The sequence below is a fragment of the Barbus barbus genome, assembly GCF_936440315.1.
Source record: "Barbus barbus genome assembly, chromosome: 37".
Classification (NCBI taxonomy): Eukaryota; Metazoa; Chordata; class Actinopteri; order Cypriniformes; family Cyprinidae; genus Barbus; species Barbus barbus.
The window spans coordinates 10,261,691-10,280,220 of record NC_136715.1 but is presented as its reverse complement, the minus strand read 5'-3'; the positions used below and the strand labels follow the sequence as shown (position 1 = coordinate 10,280,220).

The 18,530-nt window shown below is 39.7% G+C and overlaps 2 protein-coding genes across 2 annotated transcripts in view; one reads left to right on the top strand and one right to left on the bottom strand.

Annotated features, from left to right (window-relative positions):
* LOC306856646 (rho guanine nucleotide exchange factor 10-like protein) overlaps positions 1-17,644 on the bottom strand; it is a 123,837-nt gene extending 106,193 nt beyond the window's left edge. Inside the window, exons 1-3 of the mRNA XM_079396004.1 lie at positions 17,307-17,644; positions 7,021-7,281; positions 6,074-6,095 (exon numbers count right to left, since the gene is read on the bottom strand). Of these exons, the coding sequence (XP_079252130.1) occupies positions 6,074-6,095; positions 7,021-7,276 (278 nt within the window). The 5' untranslated portion in view covers positions 7,277-7,281; positions 17,307-17,644. The remainder of the gene's footprint in view (positions 1-6,073; positions 6,096-7,020; positions 7,282-17,306) is intronic.
* Positions 1,206-5,948, top strand: LOC306856591 (uncharacterized protein; the record flags this gene model as incomplete). Its single annotated transcript, XM_079395953.1, has 1 exon — positions 1,206-5,948. Exon 1 carries the CDS (start codon positions 1,830-1,832, stop codon positions 5,946-5,948), a length of 4,119 nt encoding a protein of 1,372 aa, XP_079252079.1. The 5' UTR covers positions 1,206-1,829.
* Positions 17,645-18,530: the final 886 nt, after the last annotated feature.

Here is an 18,530-nt window from a genome sequence, read left to right as displayed (position 1 = left end):
TCTATCAGAGCTAATCTCAAAAGCTCTCAGTTTCTAGGGGAAAGAGCAGGTGTTTTGCAGTAGAACACACATAAGACAGCTGTGAGCTCTGTGCATCTCTTCTCACTACAGATGTATCTAGTGTTTTCTCTTTTCCACTCCTACAAAACACACTTCTCCTCAGGTTAAGAAGGGAAGATGTTGCATGGGCATGTTTACCTGCTTCTGCTTTGTGAACATATTCGAAACAGGGTTACAGATCCTTTTTCTCTGCAGCTCAAAACACAGAATTTCTACTTGCAACATTCCCACAAAGCCCTAAACATGACCTTTCCCTCTTCCTGAGTGCAAAGCAATATATTATACTATGCTATTATTATATAATTTAATTGATGCATTGTAAGTAAAAAATTAGTTAAATAGGTTCTACTATGTTCAGCTTCTAACAGAGGTGGAAAAAATTGCTTGGGATTATTAACCTAGTAAAAAAAACAAGAATATTTACACAGGAAATAAATACAAACTGAATACAGTAGGCTACTGACACACACCCCACCAACTGAAAAGGCTGTTGATAGCTCCTGCAGCAATATTGACAACTTCATGTTGGAAACATCCATTCAGCAGAATGTAACGGTAGCATAAACTGAAAAAGGTCTCGTTTTGAATACAACTTTCACCACAGGAAAGCTCAAAGGAATGATACTGCCATTCTATTATCATGCATTTCCTCATAACACAATAGAACTAACTGGGCCATCGCCTGGCATGCAGTTCACCATAAAGATACATTTAAGTAATGTGCAGGTTATCTAGATTTTAAACCACTTGAAAATGGTTTAATGCATTTAAAAATCTGTTGATTCACAAATCACAAATTATATTCCATTCCAAATTATTACTCCAATACTCCAAGAAAAATATCATTTGAGATCAACATTACAAATGAATGATGAGATGTACAACACACAACAATACACAATATCAAAAAATAAAAGTCACTAACAAATATCATTTGACATACTATGACACCTGAAACTAATAATGATCCATTAGAGGTTGCCATGACAACTGATTGGTGGTAATAATCTAGTAAACTGTGATTGGTGATTGTGATTGAGGTAAGCGCTTTAATATTAGACCAGTTTAATATTTAATAACACAGCTGAATAGTTGGGTAAAAGTTGTGGTTTCTTTTATCTTCTTCTTCTTTTCTTTTTGATGAGAGGTTGAGGGTAGCTTTGGCTTGATATGGGTACTACTACGGTGCAACTTTTAAGGTATGTTTATTTTATGGATTTGCTGATTAACTCCTAAGGCTTACTCAAACCACTACTGATTTTATTAAAGTGTTCTGTAGTTACTAAAAATAAATGTTTTGCAGGTTTTCTTTGGCAGTACTTTTAGGCCTTAGTGTTCATGACGGTATTGTAACTGGTAAGTGTATCTAGTTGAATTATGTAACTTAATTGTCAACACTTTCTTAATGCCTTTTTTTTGTTTGTTTTTCTGTAGTTGATGGCTATAGCTCTGTCAGCAATGGAGGCAATCCTGGATATTATAACCCAGATATCCCAAAAAATGGTCAGCCTGTGCAGGATGTTAAACCACAAGCTTTTCACACCTGGAATGGCTTGATAGATGAAACCGGACCAACCAGGCCTCTGAGTTCTAGGAATGTATTTTATAGTTCTGCAGTTAAGGGAGGCTATGGTACTGGAAGGTACAGTACTCGGACTGGCTTGTCAGGTGGTCCAGTGGCAAGTGGAAGTTCGGCTTCAGATACTAGAAGCCAGCTTCAGGGCTCCAAACATGCTTCGGTTGGAAATGGTAGACTTGCTCATGGCTCTATGGGTAATGCAGAGTATGGCTTAAGTCGGTCAGTTGGTGTTCAAGGCTCTGACACTATCCATTCTTCCTCTGTCTTGATGCCATTGCAAAGCAGTGATTCTGTTAAGCCAGTGCAGCTAACTTCCCTAATTCCTCTGCAGACCAGCAGGGACTCTTTGGCAAAGCCTGACACTCAACAGCTAGTGCAGACAATCTACCAGTCTAATGGTCCACAACCAGCACAAGCTAGCTCTGGAACCATGGCCCAGTCTAGCTCCCAGCAGTTAACCCAGACCAGTGGCCAACAATTAGCACAGGCTAGCTCCCAGTCTGCATGGCAGTCAAGCAATAAGCCTCAAAGAGATCAGCTTTGGCAAACTGGTTCCAAGTTCTTTTCAGGTTCGAGGCCAGTTCAGAATCCAAGCTTTGGATTTTTCAAGCCTTTGCCCCCCAAAAATCAATCCACGTCACAACCTAGCTACCGAATAGTGCAACACAGCAGTGTGTCGAGCAGCCCTCCGGTAGCTCAAGCTAGCTATGCACTTGTGCATCAGTCATTCGGCCAGCAATTAGCCCAGTCCAGTGGCCAGCAACCAATACAAGGTAGCTATGAAACTGTAGCTCAACCAAGTATCCAACAACTAGCACAGGTCATCCAGCCTAGTGGTGAACAACCAGCACAAGCCAGCTACCAATCTGTGACTCAGCCCAGCAGCCAGCAGCTCTCTCGGGCCACTGACTTGTCGGTGTCCCAGCCCAGTATCCAACAACCAGTGCAGAGAAGTGGCCAATTTGTGGCACAGCCCAGTAGACTGACTCCTATCAAGCCCCAAAAAGGTAGGCTTCAATTTGGCTCCAAGCTCTTTTCTGGTACCAGGCCACTCCAGAATGGTTATATATCTATAGCTCAATCCAGTAGCCAACAAAGCAGCTACCCATCTGAGGCTCGGGCCAGTATCCAACAACCAGCACATGCTGGCTACCAGTCTGTGGCCCAGCCTGCTGTCCAACAACCAGCACATGCCGGCCACCCATCTGAGGTTCAGGCCAGTATCCAACAACCAGCACATGCCAGCTACCAGTCTGTGGCCCAGCCTGATGTCCAACAACCAGCATATGCCAGCTACCCATCTGAGGCTCAGGCCAGTATCCAACAACCAGCACATGCCGTCTATCCATCTGAGGTTCAGGCCAGTATCCAACAACCAGCACATGCTGGCTACCAGTCTGTGGCCCAGCCTGATGTCCAACAGCCAGCACATGCCGGCTACCCATCTGAGGTTCAGGCCAGTATCCAACAACCAGCACATGCCGGCTACCCATCTGAGGCTCAGGACAGTATCCAACAACCAATCCAAGCCAGCTACCCATCTGAGGCTCAGGCCAGTATCCAACAACCAGCACATGCCGGCTACCAGTCTGTGGCCCAGCCTGATGTCCAACAACCAGCACATGCTGGCTACCCATCTGAGGCTCAGGCCAGTATCCAACAACCAGCACAAGCCAGCTACCAGTCTGTAGCCCAGCCTGATGTCAAACAACCAGCACATGCCGGCTACCCATCTGAGGTTCAGGCCAGTATCCAACAACCAGCACGTGCCGGCTACCCATCTGAGGCTCAGGCCAGTATCCAACAACCAGCACATGCAGGCTACCCATCTGAGGTTCAGGCCAGTATCCAACAACCAGCACAAGTCAGCTACCCATCTGAAGCTCAAGCCAGTATCCAACAACCAGCACACGCCGACTACGCATCTGAGGTTCAGGCCAGTATCCAACAACCAGCACAAGCCAGCTACCTCTCTGTGGCCCAGCCTGATGTCCAACAGCCAGCACATGCCGGCTACCCATCTGAGGTTCAGGCCAGTATCCAACAACCAGCACATGCCGGCTACCCATCTGAGGTTCAGGCCAGTATCCAACAACCAGCACGTGCCGGCTACCCATCTGAGGCTCAGGCCAGTATCCAACAACCAGCACATGCAGGCTACCCATCTGAGGTTCAGGCTAGTATCCAACAACCAGCACACGCCGGCTACCCATCTGAGGTTCAGGCCAGTATCCAACAACCAGCACACGCCGGCTACCCATCTGAGGTTCAGGCCAGTATCCAACAACCAGCACATGCCGGCTACCAGTCTGTGGCCCAGCCTGATGTCCAACAACCAGCACATGCCGGCTACCCATCTGAGGTTCAGGCCAGTATCCAACAACCAGCACATGCCAGCTACCAGTCTGTGGCCCAGCCTGATGTCCAACAGCCAGCACATGCCGGCTACCCATCTGAGGTTCAGGCCAGTATCCAACAACCAGCACATGCCAGCTACCAGTCTGTGGCCCAGCCTGATGTCCAACAACCAGCACATGCTGGCTACCCATCTGAGGTTCAGGCCAGTATCCAACAACCAGCACACGCTGGCTACCCATCTGAGGTTCAGGCCAGTATCCAACAACCAGCACACGCTGGCTACCCATCTGAGGTTCAGGCCAGTATCCAACAACCAGCACACGCCGGCTACCAGTCTGTTGCCCAGCCTGCTATCCAACAACCAGCACAAAGCCACTACCCATCTGAGGTTGGATACTGGCCTGAGCAACCAGCACAAGCCAGCTACCTCTCTGTGGCCCAGCCTGCTGTCCAACAACCAGCACAAAGCCGCTACCCATCGGAGTTTCAGTCCAGTATCCAACAACCAGCACAAGCCAGCTACCCATCTGAGGTTGGATACTGGCCTGAGCAACCAGCACAAGCCAGCTACCTCTCTGTGGCCCAGCCTGCTGTCCAACAACCAGCACAAAGCCGCTACCCATTGGAGTTTCAGTCCAGTATCCAACAACCAGCAAAAGCCAGCTACCAGTTTGTGGCCCAGCCTGCTGCTCAACAGCCGGCACAAGCTGGCTACCAGTCTGTGGCTCAGCCCAGTATCTTAAAACCAGTGCAAGCCAGCTACCGGTTTGTGTCCCAAACTGTTAGGCCACAGGTTGCACAAGTCAGCAGCCAACAGTCACCAGAAGCCAGCTACTATTCTGTGGCTCAGCCAAGCAGCCTGCAAACGGCACAATCCAGCTACCAGTCTGTGGTCCAGCATGGGGAGCAAGTGGATTTCAAGCCAGTGCAGGCCCAAGGGGGACACATTTATCAGATTGGCTCCAGACTTTATTCATGTCAGGAATATGCATCGCAGCCCAATTACCAACTTGCAGCCCAACCAGGACAGACTGGGTATCAGACTCCATCCAGACTAGTATCTTCATCCTTGGCTCAGCACATCAAACCTGTTCTACAACATGGATACCAGGCCCCAGTGAAGCCTGGGTGGGGCACCTATATGTCTGTGGTGTCGCCCAGCGGCCCTCCTGGACCACTACAATCAACACTCCAGTCCACTTTCAGACCAGCACAGCTGCCTAATGAGCCTAGTTACCAGCCCCCAGTCCTTCCAAGCCGACAGCCTCTAGCTAAGCCTGGACTGCCTAGCTATGTTTCTGTATCACAGCCCAGTGGACAGCAATCTGGACCTTTGAGACAATTGCAACAGCCTGGCTACCAGTCTCTAGCCTGGCCAGGGCAAGATGTGCATCGGCCCATATTTAAGCTAGAACCTTCCAGCTACCAGCCTCAAATGTTGCCTAGCCGCCAGTCACCATCTCAGTCTAGTTACGCTTCCCCAGCCGAGTCCAGTTACCAGGCACAGTCGAGTTCTGAAGATATCTCTCAGTCTGGGTACCAGATATATTCCGTGGCTGGGCAGTCAAGTTCCCAGCCTCAAAAGCTGCCTAGCAGCCAGTCACTAGCTCAGTCTGGCTACTCTTCCCCAGCCATTCCAGTGCAGTCTAGGTTCCAGCCCCAGGTACAGTCAAGTTATGAGACTATATCACAGCCTGGGTTCCAGACCTCTATGCCTGGGCAGTCACGTTACCAATCTGTATCCAGAACAAGTTCCCAGTCCCCCGAGCAGCCCAGTAGTCTCTTTATTTCAAGCCATAAATCTGTGTCGCAGTCAACACAACCTGGAACTCCGTATCCAGCAAAGTTGACTTATCAGCCTGTCACAAACCAAAATGCTCCTGGACAAGCTCAAAGTAGCCAGCGTTTGTCCCAAACCAGGTTCAGGCTTTTGCAACAAGTGAAGGCCTAGCTATTTACTTGTGTTGGAAGATTCCTAGTCTTGGCTAATGTTTGCTCTAATGTTTTGAAAGTGTCCAATAAAGTGTCATTAGCAAATGTATTTTTGTGTGGGTTTCTGTGCAAACTAACTCTTACCTTTTGTTGGTGGTTGATTCATCTGTAAATAAAATAAGGAGAGAATGTGAGGATTGTATAACCTAAAGTCTGCATGAAATCAAAATTTGACAACTCATTTTTATGATGGAATGCTGTAGTCTTTTTTTTATTTTTATTTTTTTATATTCCTGTGCCCTAGTAATCTTTAAAAACGTTAACTTCCACTCTCCCTCAAAATGATTCCTCTACTCTTCCGGTCATGAGCTATGGCACAAGAGTGGAGCTAGTGACGCAAGGGGTAAATGCTGGGGGAAAGCTGAAGCTTATACTTCATTTTATAGCACTGACACCAGTCATGAGGGAGTAGGTTACCTTTTAAACATTGAAAAGAAATTACGACAACAGTACTCTTAGGATACTGCAAACTTTTTTTTTTTTTTTTTTTTTTTTTTTTTTTCTTTCTCTTCATGAATATGACTTAACCTGATGGATACTCTCTCCGTTTAGGTAAGTTTTGTGCCATTGATCGTCATCCTTAAAACATTTTATTCATGCTTTGGTGTCGGTGGTGAATCCAGTGGAGCGAAATCCCCCACCACTACCTGCAGACTTTCATTTCAGATCTGCCTCTATTTTGTTAGTAACGCCCCAACTTCCAACTATCCATCAATTCCCGAAGCACAAAATCAAGTCAGCCCTCTCATTTCAGATGCCGTTTCACTCGGATATACATCACAGTAGAGAAAAGACTATTGCAACTTCCGTTTCATGCCGACTTTAAGTCGGCTGATATAACCGTTCCACTTAATGTTAAATATTCCAAAGTTTAAGCAGGTATATGCCAAACATTAAGTTATCTGGTTATTTATAGCAAAAGCTTGCCTTGAAATGATAATGGTTCCCCAAAATGTAGCTCAGTAATTCCCAATACCAAAATGTGATCCTAGGTGAATATAATGTGTGGAAATGACAAAGTAGAAACTTACTAGTGCTATAATTGGTACACTCCTGGCCAGCAGGAGAAACTGTAGTGACTGCTTGGGATAAATTATCTGCATGTTTTTCCTGAGTCACTTTCAAGTCACTTGAATGTGTCTGAGGCTCACTGCAGTTTGCTGTCTCCTCTCCAGAGGTCGTCTTGCCCTTTTGTTTGCCAATCTCATCTTCGAAATTGAATTTTTCTCTTTGCTCTTCTTCCTCCTCATCCTTCTTCAGGTACTGGTGAGATGAAGCTGTGGACATAGGCTCTGTAAAAAAGGAGCCAAATGTTACTTTATACATACTACACTGCATGTCTTTTACTTGCACTTCTATAAAGTGTGTATATGTGATGACTAAGATGTGCATATGTGTGTGTGTATTTGTAATGACATTTACAGGACCTACTATTTGTTTACACACTGAAAATTAAAAAAATATATATTGTAAATTGCGTTATTGTCTGAATTGCAAGTTTGTGTATCACTGGGACATTCTATTTTGGATCAACACACTATAAGATCACATGAAAACAATGTCATCAAATTGTAATTATAGGCAACCCTCCTTTGGAATTTAGTGATTTAGCATTTGGGAGGTTTTCCTCCCCCTCGTAAACCACTACACATAGTTTATTAAACATTCTTTAGTTATCACATCTACGTCACTGTAAAAAAAAAAAGCTTCATTTAATGAGTTGCACCATTTAAGGCAAATGCTCCCTCATCCCACATTTGGCAGTTTAATGACCTCACAGTTGTTTCCTTTGGTGGCAGAGTTCCATGCAGTGATACGTCTGCTGATGTTGCCTTTTGGTTGATGACCTCACTGTCCACAAGGACATGATTTTATATGAATTGGATTTTCTGCTAAACTGTAGGGATAAGGGAATAGATTACAGCTAATAAGGTTTTATGAGCAGAACACAAATGATGTCACAGCCAGGCATACAAGGCAGAAAATCGATTTTGTTTATTAATTACTATCTTTGCAACGGAATATCATAAGCTTAAAGGACTATAAAAATTTGGTTTGCATAAGTAAAAGGTACAATCAGAATGCATCTACATGCTTCGTAACTAAACAGTAATGCATCACTAATTAATCTCATTAGGCAGGCTCGCTAGATTATTTAATAATCAGTAAATATGTCTTGTGTACAATGAACACCATCACTTTGAGTCAAGATCTGCTTGTCTGAAAACCTAACCACAAATGATTTACCTATGTTTATTCAAATACTGAATCAGTTACAAAAATGCTAATGTAATAAAGGGAGCCCGAACAACAGCAGACATGTTTTACAGAACATTCATGTGAGTCCATTCTGATAAAGCCATTGTGTCCAAGGCCTTCTGTCCCTTACATTGGACCACAAACACAGCTTCTCCAGTGGGCCCACTTCATGTTATACCACACACAATGGCACTCTTGTGATGAGACCTTGGAACAAACTCACAAAGCGCTGTTTCTGCATTCATCACAGAGGAATGCCTGGCTGTTTGTTAAATCACAAGTCAAAAGGTCAATGGTATGTGATGTGAGAAATGGTGTGACCAAGCACTGCTAAAGAGAAAGGATCGTCTGTCTCCAATATTTCATCCATTTTCTGATGACAATATATGACATTACAGTCTCAACCAAGGAGAACCATAGGAAATTGACATCATGATTATGCTGACTGGCTGATGACACCAATGTGCACAGTCCCACCAAAAATGCTTCGACTTATATTTTTATGAAGCAGACCATAAACCTATTTGCACATGGTGTAATGCAGCATTAGTTAAGACCAGTCTGCATCAAAGCACAGAGCATGGATATCCAGAACTACTGTCAGTTGTGGTTTATAACCCAAGAAAAAGTCTCATGGAAAAGAAATATATAAAAAAGATATCAATTGTTCCAGCATTACAATTAAAATAACAATTGTTGACTCATCACAATAATTGTATAGCTTTATTTATTACTGTATTTTAGGAGAAACATCTGAGACAAAGTTAATATTGAAACGTACCTGGGAACTCCATGAAGTTTATTGAAATATGAAAGAGAAACCAATAATATTTTTCTTGGGGGCATTTACCTGAACTTGGAAGAACATTACTGCATAACATTTTGTAAATGTGTAAACAGTTTTGATAGGCTGTTCATTGGCAAACAATAGCAGTGGGAAAAAACTGAAATAAAAAATAAATAAATAAATAAAACATTACTGAGCAAGATACTTTTTTTGTATTATTATTATTATTATTTTGAATCAAGCTAAGTAAACTGCACACATCTGGGGCTCTATTCACAAAACATCTTAAGTCTAAAAGTAGCTCATAACTCGCCGATTTAGGAGAAAATCTTAAAAATAATGATAACAAATAATATTATAATAATATGATAACAAAATCACTTTCACAGATTTTTAAATAATGTTCCCTCCTGGTGGAATGACCTGCCCAACTCAATCCGAGCAGCTGAATCAAGAATCGGCTCAAACCAGATGTCTCTTCCATCTTTATTTGACCCTCTAACTCTAGCACTCTCTATTCTAATTCTATTCTTTTAAAAAAAGCCTCTTTTAGACTTGCACTCTACTCGTGTACTAACTGCTTGTTGTCTTAAAAAAAAAACTAACAAACAAAAAAACTAACACTATCTTCTCTATTCTTTTTTGTATTCTATCTATTTTATTTTTATTTATTCTATCATTTTTTTTTAAATCCTTGCTACGTGTTCTACATTAAGCTAACTGAGACTTGTTATAGCACTTGCGTATCATTGCTCTTTTGTTGATTTTGATTGCTTCCATTGTCCTCATTTGTAAGTCGCTTTGGATAAAAATGTCTGCTAAATGACTAAATGTAAATATATATAATGAGCGTGTCAATCCTAAATTTAAGACTCCTACATGTTTGCTTTAGGAGTATTTCACAAAGCGTTTTAGCACTAAAACTAGCTCCTAAATCTGTGAAACGTTAGGAGTAGTGAAGAGGACTCTTAGGCACTAAGACCAAACCACAAACTATCCTATAATGGCTGTTGCCAGCAATCTGCCTATGAACGTAAACATTTTAGAAACATTTGACAATTATGACCTTTTAAAAAGGTATCACCTTTGGTTTTGGAGGTTATCCCAACTCCAAATTTCCCTGTGATTATTTGAGAATTAATAAACCTTATAAGAGAATCTATGGGCTAAACCATGGTATTGCAGTTGTTTTTCTTATTTTACTCCCACCAGATGGCACTAATCTGGCTTAAAAAAAAGGATTTTAAAGGCATTGTAAATTGAATTGACAAGCAATGGAAAATATTTGAAAAACAATTTTTTTGTATTATAGTCGATATTATATACAATTTGTCATAATTATTGCATATATATTAATTAGTACCATGAAATTCTGTCAAAATACAAAATAAAAAATATTATGATTAATTGAACTGCTCCCGATCGAGACGGAGCGTCCCCAAACTCAAATCATAAAAATATGTATGATATTTGATATTTATGACTCTTGATCATTGAAATGTCTTCTGTGGTCTCCCATGGTTTTAAAATCGTTTAAGATTTGAAAATCATCTAGAGTGCGGCCAGCTTTATCCTGCATTTTAAAATCTTTATTTGAATGTGGCAATTAACTTTTTTAATAAACCTTTATTTGAATAAGGCAACAAAATATTGTTCTCTACAATATTCCCATGAATAAATCTCTGACAGAGACTATCAGCCAATCACTGTGTGCATAGTTAGTAAACATGCTGACATCATCCATAGGAACAAGGTCAACCCTGCCCTTACTCTTAGTATGGTGTTCGGGTCTGTTGGACCCTTTTTCAATTTTTATCAGAAGAAAAATTATACTATTAATTATTTTTCAAACTCAGACTCATTGGCTTTGGCCCATTTTCTGTGAAGAACATATATCAGAACAAATTTTCAATGACCACTCACTGTACACCCCCTACACATTTATATTAAAACGGGGCTAATAAAAGAGTGGAAATTGTAGGTCCTGTGTACCTTCACTCTGTCCTCCTGTTGTCTGGGACTGATATATTAGTATGTGTATGTGTATGTATGTGTGTGTGTGGGAGAGAGAGTCTGTAAGAGTGTGAGTTTTGTGCTTCTGCCCCTGCCATTCCCACACAATGTTGTAGCATAAAAATCTTAAAAAATATATTTTGTATCTTTAAATCATAAATGTAATCTAACAAAGGTAAAGGGCACATTTTGACCATACATGCTGTTTATATTGCTTGTAATTGGGATGAAGTAAACATCTGTTGAGTATTTTATATAATTTTTGATTGTGTTGAATTAAAAACCCAAAACTGCAGCGGGTCCACCAGACCCACGGACACTGGCTGAGTAACAAAAATTAAGGTTAAGGATTCTCTCTATTCCTTAGTAAAAGTTTGTCTCAGCAGCTTTGTGAATAGGTTTTAAGAACAAAACCTTAACTAAAAACTTACTGCTATTTAGGAGAACTCTAAGTGGTAAGATAAAATGTTTTGTGAATACGGGCCCAGGTGTCTAATAAAATAAATGCCTAGAAATATATTTGTAATTAATTATTGCATAAATTCTTACTATCAGCTGTTATCAGTTTTGCAAAAAAAATTTTTTTAATTATCATTATTAACATTATTTATTGTTATACATAAAGCTGCTGTTTTAAAGAGAGAGAGAGAGAGGGGGGGGGGGGGGGGGGGGGCATTGTCAGATTTATACTGGTACCCTAAGAAAATAAAATCAAATAAGGTTTTGAAAATAAATCTGTATTGTTCATCCTCTTGATCTAAATAAAGAAAAAAAAAAAGAAAATTAAAAGTCAAAGTAAATAGAAAATTAAAAAGTCAAAATCTAACTTTTCAACAAAATGACATTATGCTTTTTTTTCTCTCTAATACACATTTGCCACAATAATTTGAAGTCCTAGAAATTCTTATGAGTAAAACTTCTGAAGATCTATATTGCCATTTATATTTACTTTTTTTTTTTTTTTTAGCACACCTGGGCCCGTATTCATGAAGAATCTTAGTGCTAAGAGTTGCTCCTAGTAACAAAATTCTAAGAAAATTCTTAAAAATGTGGGCGTTTCCTCTTGAAATGAAAGAAAAGATCCTAGTAAAGAAAAAAGTCATTCAGAAAGCATCTTAACCCTTAAAAGAGGTCTTAAGGTCCAAAATTGTTAGGAGTACGGACGAGGACTTTTAAGGGGCTTAAGAGTTTCTTTAGCAGTGGAGAAAATGGACAAAACATGAAGAGGGAGAAGAAATGTGTTGCACACAATGCAGGACAGTGAGTTAATAAGACGCTACACATGAGATCGTGCAGGGATCAGGTTTATGACCGATCTTATTAAAGACATGCTAACATCTCAGACACCGCACAGAAATGTCATAGCGCCAGAAATGGACGTAATCACTACATTAACATATTTGACAATTAGAAAAATGCAACTATGCAGCAGTGATGATTTGGGTCTGTTACAGCACTTATTAAGCTATGTCTCTGTTCATTCCCTATAAAACACGGTAAGTATGACAGCATGGTAAATAAAAAATAAAGAATATATATACATATATAATGTGTTTGTGTGTGTGTGTGTGTGTGTGTGAGAGAGAGAGAGAGAAAGAGAGAAAGAGCGAGAGGTAAAATTATGCCTGTAATTTCAAAGTGAAGGCTTATAATATACCCTACTCTTAAAAAGACTGTGTCATTCCTAGCAAAGGACTCAGCCCCGCCTCCTCACTAAGATAAATGTTTTTGTCTTTTCCTTGCTCAGAGTTGCTCTCAGATTGGTCCTGAATCACGCTTAAGCTAAGACTCCTAGTTAGAAATTTTTAAGCTAAAATAGGAGCTTAAGCTAAAACATTAAGCTAAAAATATTAATGAAAACAAGCGTATAACCAAAGGAAATTTTGAAGTTTGGATAACCTCCAAAACCAAAGGAGATGCCTTTTTAAAAGTACATTATCGTCAAATATTTCTAAATGTTTACGTTATAAATGTGCAGCAACAGATTGTTGAGCTTCGCAAAACCTTTGCAAAAGTCAAGAAAATAACACAAAATAGTGTAATAGTGTAAAGTAAAAATAAATAAATAATAATAATAAAGTAAGAAAACAGCTTAAGCATTGAACATTTACATTACCACCATTAGGACAATAATTCCAATCAACAGGAAATGTTATAAATCTGCCTGCAGTATATTGTCTGTCCGTATTGTCTAAATGCAGATAGTTTGAGTGACTAAAGACTCTCCAAGGATCACAGCTGGAGAATTGCACAAAATAGTTGAGTCTTGGGGTCAGAAAGCCTTATAATAGGGCCATGGTTGGATCTTCCAACAGAACAATGATTTAAAATCAACACACACCTGGGTCACTGAGCACAAAACCAAGATTCTGCCATGGCCGTCCCAGTCCTCTGACCTGAATCTATAGAAAACTAAAGAGGAGAGAGTATCAACAAGGAGCTGGGAATCTGAAGGATCTGGGGAGATTCTGTATGAAGGAATGGTCTCTGATCTCTTGTCAGGTGTTCTCTAAACTCATCAGGCATTATAGGAGAGACCCATAGCTTCTAAACTGGCAAAAGGAGGTTGCAAAAAGTATTAAATAAAAGGGATTTCCCTTAATGAGATTTCCATTACCTTTCATTTTACTTCAATGAAAGTTTAGGATTTTGTGTCACATTGTGTCACATTTCTTCAAGGATGCCAATAATTGTGATATATAAAGACCGGAAACACAATGTCAATCTGCCTCCTGGTAGGTTCAATTTAGTCCTGAAGTAACTTTAGTCTTCCTCCAGGAAATCACCCTGTAAATTCTGGACTAGACTAAGTCTAAGACTATTTAAAACCATGACAGAGAAAGCAGATTTCTGTTAATCTGGTTTAAAAGGCCTTTTTAGTCTAGGACTAGGCTTTAAAGCTGTCCGGGAAACCGCCCCATTGAGTTAAAATTCTTTTAGAATAATACAAATGTAATATATGTACATTTATTTAATTTACTTGCATTCTCTTGAATAGAACATTCTGAATAGAATGCTAACCTTTACATTTCATTTTTATTGATAGGTAAATCAATAATAAATATTATTTGCAATGCTGGTCCCTGCAGCATCAATACCTGTCTGTGTTTGCATCAGCCTTATTTGTCTAGCTTCAACTACAGTAAGTAAAGGATGAATTTGAACTGAAATAATTTAATTGGATTTATGATTGGATTTTTTTTATGTCAATCCCAATAAAATAAAGTGTTTTCAATCAATACCTCTCTTAAAAAGAAGAAAAAAAAATATATATAAATATATATATTTATTTATTTATATAACCTACTACATCTTCTGCCCCCTCACACTCTTTTTTAGTGTCATTCCCTGAATGTTCTGTCATGATGTACATCTGCTGATTTTTATAACATCAACATAACAACAGCATTTACACTGTTATTGATTGATATAAGAATATTTACAGGATTGAAGCAACTTTTGTACATTATTATATTACAAACATACATTTGTGTTGTTTTTCCTGCAGACTTCAACCCATTTTTGAGTTGCAAACCACCAGCTGACAACCACTGGTTCTTGCTAATAAAACTATGGAGCAGTGTACAGTATCAACACAAGGAGGAAACATCCTTTTCCGCTTCTTATCAGTATCCCAAGAGTCTGTTGCATTAAATAGCTGGAGTTACCACAAAACAGTTCAGAGATATGCTGACAGTGATTCATGATGCCATCCCTGTCCACATGTGACATGTGCTCAGAATGAATGAATGCACTGCAAAATATTAAATTTAAGTATGATTATTAAGTATGTCAGATAATAAAATAAGGTTGTGTTGCAACTCGCTACCGTTTTTAAAATTTTAAAATTTTTAATTTTTTCATGTGTATCTCCTTTCTTAATTTTAGCAGGATGTATGAACAAATACACCAGTGCATTCTGACTTAATGGCAGGTTACCCTTCTATTTAAACTGCAGGATGACTGTGTACACACCTCTACATGTCCTCTATTTTCACAACTGCACATACTCAAAATGTGCCAGGTCAGCAGTGGCTGATTCTGCAGACCACAGACATGCAAGGAGGCATTATTCATCCTTGGGCTTGTCTATAATTCACTTTTAAATTAACAGTGTGTTAAAGTCAGGATGAAATGAAAATTCTGCCTATTTATTTATTTTATAGATCATGTTGTAAACGTTTTATGTGTGCATATGTTTTATTTAGGAGAAAACAAATCTTTGAACCTCATAATATTTAGTGCAGCTTCACGTTAATAAACAAACAAAAAACAAAAACAATGATAATATAGTAAAAAATATATATAAATTATGAAAAAAACAAACAATTTAAGCTGTAGAGCAACTTGACAGAAGATAATAAAGTCATTATTTGGCTTGATTTAGGTCAGGTGTTGTTCCAGTTCATCCCAATAACTGTCAATGTTTCAGAGTTCATCAATTAGGAAACAAGTTCAGCTCGAATCACTTCAATCTTGATTCAGTTCAGTTCAATAACAGTGTCAGGAGTGTCAAGTTAGTGTCATCATCTAACTCAATTCAGTTCAACTCAATTAAATTAAAATTTTTGTTCTCATCTGATAAGTGCTGTTAAAGCAATACTATTACTGAATTTTGATCGGCATTACTGGACTTTTCAAAGAAAATTAAATATTCTCCAATCAGCTATTGTTCATTTGCATTCATTTAAAATGCATCAAAAGCTGATGCATAGAATCAAGTCATTTTACATTTTAAATAAAAATACACACTACATTTTAAATAAAAAAAACATCTGTTGCTAATTCTGTTTCATTGCAACTTTAAAATAAAATGCTATAATAATGCTAAAATGCTATATAATGCTAAAATAAAATGAGTCACCGTGTGTAAATGACTGAAGCAAGGAATTCCATTGGCCTCCTAATAATAGTGATGCCAAAACACAGTATAACAAATAAAACACAACAAAGAGAGTCATGTAACATGTCATTGTTCAGTCAGATTGTTCATTCACATCCTCAAACCTTCAAAGCATGATGTGGTTTGGCATGCATAGATTCAAAAGATCTGTTCAATTCTACCTTTACATCTATAGAAACAATCACATAAAAAGCTCAAGCTCCTCTTTCACCTGCTGAACATATAGAGTTTTGTGTCTCTCCTGTTGTTGCGTAATGTGTTCTCAAACAGGGCAGAGGACTTTGTACAACACCTTTCACTTTCTGAAGATTTTCTCTCATGCCTTAGGGTGTCAGACAGAAACCTTCAAAATCGCACTAAAATGTGGACGGAACTCCCTCCAACCAATATCCAGTATCACATCCGCTAAGAGGCCCCTGCTATTGTATGAATGTCATCCCAGAGGGCCCAAAACCCCCTTTGGATTGGAGAGACCACTGATAGGGTGTGTTTGTACAGCAGCTCTCTCTCAAACATGCATGGACTGCTAACGACGCTGAACTGTCATAGAGAAAAAAGGAGGAAAACGGAACACAGCCCATTTTTAAACTATGCAATTTGGTAAATGTAAAAGGAAGTCGGTGAAAGTTGAGTGGCAGCTAGATGCAGATTTGGAAGGCCAGGGTTGTGAGGCCCTTCAGTAACACACAAAGTGTGTGATTATGTATCTTATGTTGGAATTAGTCCATAAAAAGCTGCTATAATTTCTCCCTAAATCAGATATACGTTTGCACATGGAGTTTGAAAATATTTGATCATTCCCAGTTTGCGTTTAGAGCACCTGACAATTGTATCATGTGTCAGAAGTACTGCTGGTTAGAACTGGGTTAAAGGGATAGAAATAGTAAAATAGTAAAAATCATTTACACACCCTCATATCATTTCAAAACTCTATGGCTTTCATTTTTCATTCACAGCGAAAAAGTGTATATTTTGAAAAATGTCTCAGTACAGGACTTCCATACGCAAAACCATTTGAAATTGATAAAAATATCATCTTTTGTGCTCCACTGAAAGTCATACAAGATCTGGAATGACATGAGGGTGAGTAAATGATGGCAGAATGTTATTTTTCTATCTGCCTGTGAGAGTGTCTTTCTGGGTTTACGGAGATTTGTAAAATCCCACTGTTTCCCACTGAAATTGGGGAGAGTGCACAGCTTCCTCTTCTGTCTTCTCTTCTCCTACCCCCACTCTAGAGAAAAGACCCCTTTTCATGGTGCCCCTGCCTTTGTTGCATGAACGGGAAGCAAACTTGGGAGTATTAGTGTGCACGAGAAAAATGAAACTGATAGACCAATAAACACACAACTCACCTTTTTGTCCTCAGTAGTACTTCCACAGGAAAGCTTAAGCACCTCCCAAGAGGGATTTTAATCCCAACAACCTCCCATGCACTTCCTGCTATGAAATCAGCTGCCTCTTTGTACACATCCTCATCCTCCGTTTATCCAATGCTGTCGGACTGAGGCCTCTGACAGGGTGGCAAATACCCTGTGCTGTTTACTTTCCCACAGGCAGCAAGTTACCTACTCCGTGCACTAACCGCTCCACTCCTCGTAGGCTGAATAAGCCCCCCTCTTCCCCTGGCTTCTGTCACTCCCTTCTTTTCTCTCGCTCCTTCCCTCCCCTGCTGTTGGACAGTTACTGCCCTTCTGAACAAGCATAATGGCTGTTAAGCTCCACCAATGGCTGAGCTGCTGGTAGACTTGTCGTCCAATTAAAGTCAGGTTAGATGACCAAGGGGTAGGGTCTAGAGAGCTAAAGGGAAAAACAGAGTATGACAAGCCTGGAAGGGAGGGAGAGAGAAAGACAGAAAGAGAGACAGGGATTACAGCATCTACAAACTGGCCAAAAGTGGAATAAATAGTATTAGCTAAGTGGTGACCATTCGGTATTGTGCAAACTGTGCAAAACACAATTAAATTATGTAAAAATTCATAATTTATAAATAAACACTCTAGATCAAGTGTACTGCAACATTCCACAAACCTATAAAGCCAGCCCTCTGCCCCATCTACACTGTAAAAAATCTATAGTCTTTACTAAATAATTTTGGCAGCTGTGGTTGGGAAGGTAATTTTTTTAAATAGGAAACACTTAGCGTATATTAATCATTTTTAAATAAATTATGCCAGTACTTGCATCTGCCTCCTATATCTTGCATTTTCTTCACAGATGGTAGGTTTAGGGGCAGGGGTTGGGTAAGTCATATAAATAAAAATATTTTGACTGTTTACATTGAAAAATCACACTCCTACATATATGAAATAATGGCAACCTTATTATGACGATAAAATTCCCAATATCGCGTTAGCATATCGACGCTGAAAAGTTACGCTAAAGGGGTACCTTCCCTTCACGTCGAAAAGTGACGCTAAAGGGGTACCTTGAGCGTCAAAAAGCGACGCAAAAACCAAGCGTCAATATGTGACGAGTTGGGATGAGACCGGGTTGATTTAACATACTGACAATCACCATAATAATGCAGGTGGTACAAGAGAAAGTCACATGAAGAATCAAAGCTCATCACAAGTAGC